The sequence below is a fragment of the Phaseolus vulgaris genome, chromosome 8 (genome assembly GCF_000499845.2).
Source record: "Phaseolus vulgaris cultivar G19833 chromosome 8, P. vulgaris v2.0, whole genome shotgun sequence".
Taxonomy (NCBI): domain Eukaryota; kingdom Viridiplantae; phylum Streptophyta; class Magnoliopsida; order Fabales; family Fabaceae; genus Phaseolus; species Phaseolus vulgaris.
In genome coordinates, this window is record NC_023752.2 from 37,013,256 (window position 1) to 37,017,081 (window position 3,826).

At 35.0% G+C, this 3,826-nt stretch overlaps 1 protein-coding gene across 1 annotated transcript; it reads left to right on the plus strand.

Annotated features, from left to right (window-relative positions):
• Positions 1-2,330: 2,330 nt before the first annotated feature.
• On the plus strand, positions 2,331-3,338 carry LOC137823627 (P24 oleosin-like). The gene has a single exon (XM_068628836.1). The coding sequence runs from the start codon at positions 2,430-2,432 to the stop codon at positions 3,084-3,086; it is 657 nt and encodes a 218-aa protein (XP_068484937.1). The 5' UTR covers positions 2,331-2,429; the 3' UTR covers positions 3,087-3,338.
• The last annotated feature ends 488 nt before the right edge of the window (positions 3,339-3,826 follow it).

The window sequence follows — 3,826 nt, forward strand, 5'->3', positions numbered from 1 at the left end:
CTTAAAGAATTTAGATGTTGGGCATTATACGCAGATCTGACAGATTTCGAGCATCACTCTCAAGTTACTTAAAGAATTTAGATATTGGGCGTTATATCCAGATCTAGCAGATTCCAAACATCACTCTCGGTTTACTTAGAGAATTTAGATACTGAGTTCTCGAGCATCGAACTCAAGTTTCTTAAAAAGTCCCAAGATTCTTTCATATGAATCCAAACGTAGTACACGAGACTCTTTCATAATATTGAAAACTTAAAACATTTCCAAAGTAAGGAACAAACAAAGTAAGAGGCAAAGCAAAAGTAAACAAAGAAAAATATGGTGATTATAGTGAGTCTGAAAAAAATAGAGTATTCCCTGAGAGTTGTTGTATATTTAAAGGCCTTCCCTAGTCTAATTGTTTTGGATTATTATGAGACATAAATAGATGGGTTAAATGTGTTTTCGTTCTTGCATTGTCACGCGAAATTGGTGTTTGTCTCTAGTCCAAATTTGAGACCTTTTGAGTACTTGTAGTAAGGAAACTATTGGAATGGGTCCTTGCCAGTTTTTTTTACGTGACTAACAAATTTTCAATATGGGTTAGGATGTTAAAATATTTCATGTTGATTCATCGTTAACGTGGATGTTATAAGATTATAATACAATCCACATTGAAAATTGGTTTGTTATGTAAAAAAAACACTAGTAAAGACTTATTCCAATAGTATCCTTATTACAAATACTCCGAATGTCTAAAGTTTGGACTGAGAACAAAAATTACTTTTACGTTATATAGTACAAAGACAAAAAATATATTTAACTCTAAACAAATTTAATAACAATATCTCGTAATAAAAATTAATTATCAAAGAATTACATTGATGGTGTGATATTGTGACGAGATTTAATTAAGTTAATTAAGGTAATAATGTGAAGATAATTCAGGGAATTTCCAATATCTTGATTAATAATAAATTACATTAATTATGTAATATCTTATACTAAATTCAATTATCAAATAATTATACTAATTGTAATAATAAGGTTGATTATGACCTAACTTTGTTGTGTAAATTATAATAATAACTTGAAGACAAATTTGTAGGGTATTTAAATGAGAATCCAAATATCTCGATTAATTTTCGGAAATTATACTAGAAAGTAAAAGAACTTTTTCTTCCACCGATTATCAAGTCATAAGCCTCACCTAAACCCCAATTTGGGTGTGGATGATTTACAGTCCTCTACCCTTAAGCTAGAAGGCAAAAAGACTTGTCAAAATGTGCCCAAGAAATGAAATCTCATCCAAACATCAAGTTGGGCTTGGACGGTTCAATATTAAAATAAAAATTACTCATTTTATAATAACACCAAGATTAATGATTTTTTTCTTTTGAAAACCTAATTTGCAAAACAATAATCATTTTATAATATTAAAAATTATTTAGAAGATGGATAGAATATTTGAAACCACCAGATATATTTAGAATAATATTTAAATTAATTTAAAAGTATAAGAAATTATTATCATTATCATTTTTAGTTAAACAAAGAGGCTGTTAACCGCCTATAAATACTGAGCCAGTACAAACCGACCGGAATAGTGCAGAAGTTACTATCGATGAGTGAAGCCCGCATTGGGTACCTGCATGCATGCATCACAACCACAACCACAACCAACCCCAAAACTCCCACTTGTTTCCCTCTAACGCGCACAACACACCATCCTCGAGTCACAAACACAAATTCCTACTTCTACAAATACACTTCCACAGCCCCAAACTTTCAACACTGCTCTTTAACATTCACTTCTTTTCATCATATCATATAATTACTAATCCACCCCGCAAACTATTTTGTTTCAAGTTTAATTGTATTTTTTATTATAATTTATCTTTTAATGTATCTCACAATTTTTATATGAAATTATGTGATACATGGGCTAAAAATTTGATGATAAAGATGAATTAAGAATGAGCTAAAATCAAACTATATATTAAAACTTTAAAGACCTAGAAAATCAAATTGATCACTTTTAAAAATGTATACTAAAATTTAAAATATGAGAAACAAAATTATAGCCGCATTATATATAAGGGTGTAAAAATAAAATTAAACTAAAATATTAAAATAAAAACTAAATTGGTATAGTTATATAACTTTTAAGAAAAATAATATTATTCTTCCCATTTTGTCCGTTTTATTGATGCAATAACTTTTGTGATACATATAAAGAAGCGAGTGCAGAATGAAAGCTGTTCCTCATGCAACACCTCTATGCACCGTGTATCAGGTACGTGTCATCAGCAGCAGCTCCCACTATTCTATATAAGACCACCCTTCAGACTCTCTCTCTCTCTCACTAACGCAAACGCAGATTACCAAATCTTTTTCTAGAAACTCTTGTTTGCATTTCTTCATTGTTACCTTAAACTTCACACTCCACCATGACTGAGCGCACACAAGTACCTCACCATGTCCAAGTCCACACCACAACCCAACGCTACGAAGCTGGTGTGCTTCCTGGACCTGGCTATGAACGTGCTGCTTTCCCCCCACAGTTTTATGAACCTGGCGGCGGTAAGACTAGCTCTAACGTTGCCGAGAGAGTTCCCTCTGCCTCCCAGATCCTAGCTGTTATCATCGGCCTTCCGATCGGCGGCCTCCTCCTTCTTCTGGCCGGACTTACTCTGGCCGGAACTCTAACCGCGCTAGCGGTGACGACCCCAGTTTTCATTCTGTTCAGCCCGATTCTGGTTCCGGCCACCGTGGTAATCGGGCTGTCCGTGGCGGGGTTTTTGACGGCGGGAGCTTTCGAGCTGACGGCGGTGTCTTCGTTCTCGTGGATCTTGAATTACATCCGGGAGAGCCAGGGGACGGCGTCGGTGAACCTGGCGGCAGCGGCGAAGCATCAGCTGGCGGATGCTGCTGAATACGTGGGGCAGAAGACAAAGGAAGTGGGGCAGAAGACAAAGGAAGTTGGGCAAGATATACAGAATAAGGCTCAGGATGCAAAGGAAAAGAGTGCAAAGGATGCAAAAGAGGCAAGGGATGCAAGGGAGATAAAGAGAACAACAGTAACAGGAATAGTTGCATCAGACTAAGTATTGTGATATGATGCGGTTTATGTCGGCAAATAATAATGTACCTCTTGGTTTGCAGTTGTCAGTGCTGTGTCTTCTTGTATTGTATGTTGGTCTGTGTTTTGTTGTCTAGTTTCTTAGTAGAGGGACGTACTTCGGTTCATTTCATAAAAAGAGGTACTAGCTACCACTCTGGTGTATATAGATGCTAGAAATGTGTTCTGTAGTTCTTCATTTCATTGTAGAATTCAATGTGAAATTTGTTTTGTCGTTGGTTTTTGTGGTCATCACTTTCTTCTCATACAGGATACAAAAACGTAACAAAACCCATGTGGCTCAAGAACAGCGATACTTTTAAACTGTGATTTGTTAATTTTATTAACGTAATGAAAATCAAATTACTAGCAGATTGCACTTAGGAAGGTTTTCTTAACTGATGAGGACTTTAACCAGAAACCTTTTAGATTCGACACTAACATCTTTTCAGCATAAGGAAGCTTTGAGCTTCAGAAATATAAATGCCAAAGAGGAAATTAACTTAAAAGCTTTTCTAAATTTGTTCTCCAATGGAAACAGTTAACTAACGTATATATAGTCAAAACATAACGCCTTCTTCTCTAAAGCAAGATCCGCAGTGTGAATTAATGTTTTAATGTAGTTAAAAAATTTTGCTACGTGAGCTTGTTAAAACGTGTTTACAGTGTGAAAGATCCTAGAGTGTACTAGAGAAAAATTGTCTAATCAATGAAGAACATTCAATG

Excerpts from the sequence above, each read along its gene's own strand:
- LOC137823627 (XM_068628836.1), top strand. The coding sequence starts at position 2,430 with ATGACTGAGCGCACACAAGTACCTCACCATGTCCAAGTCCACACCACA.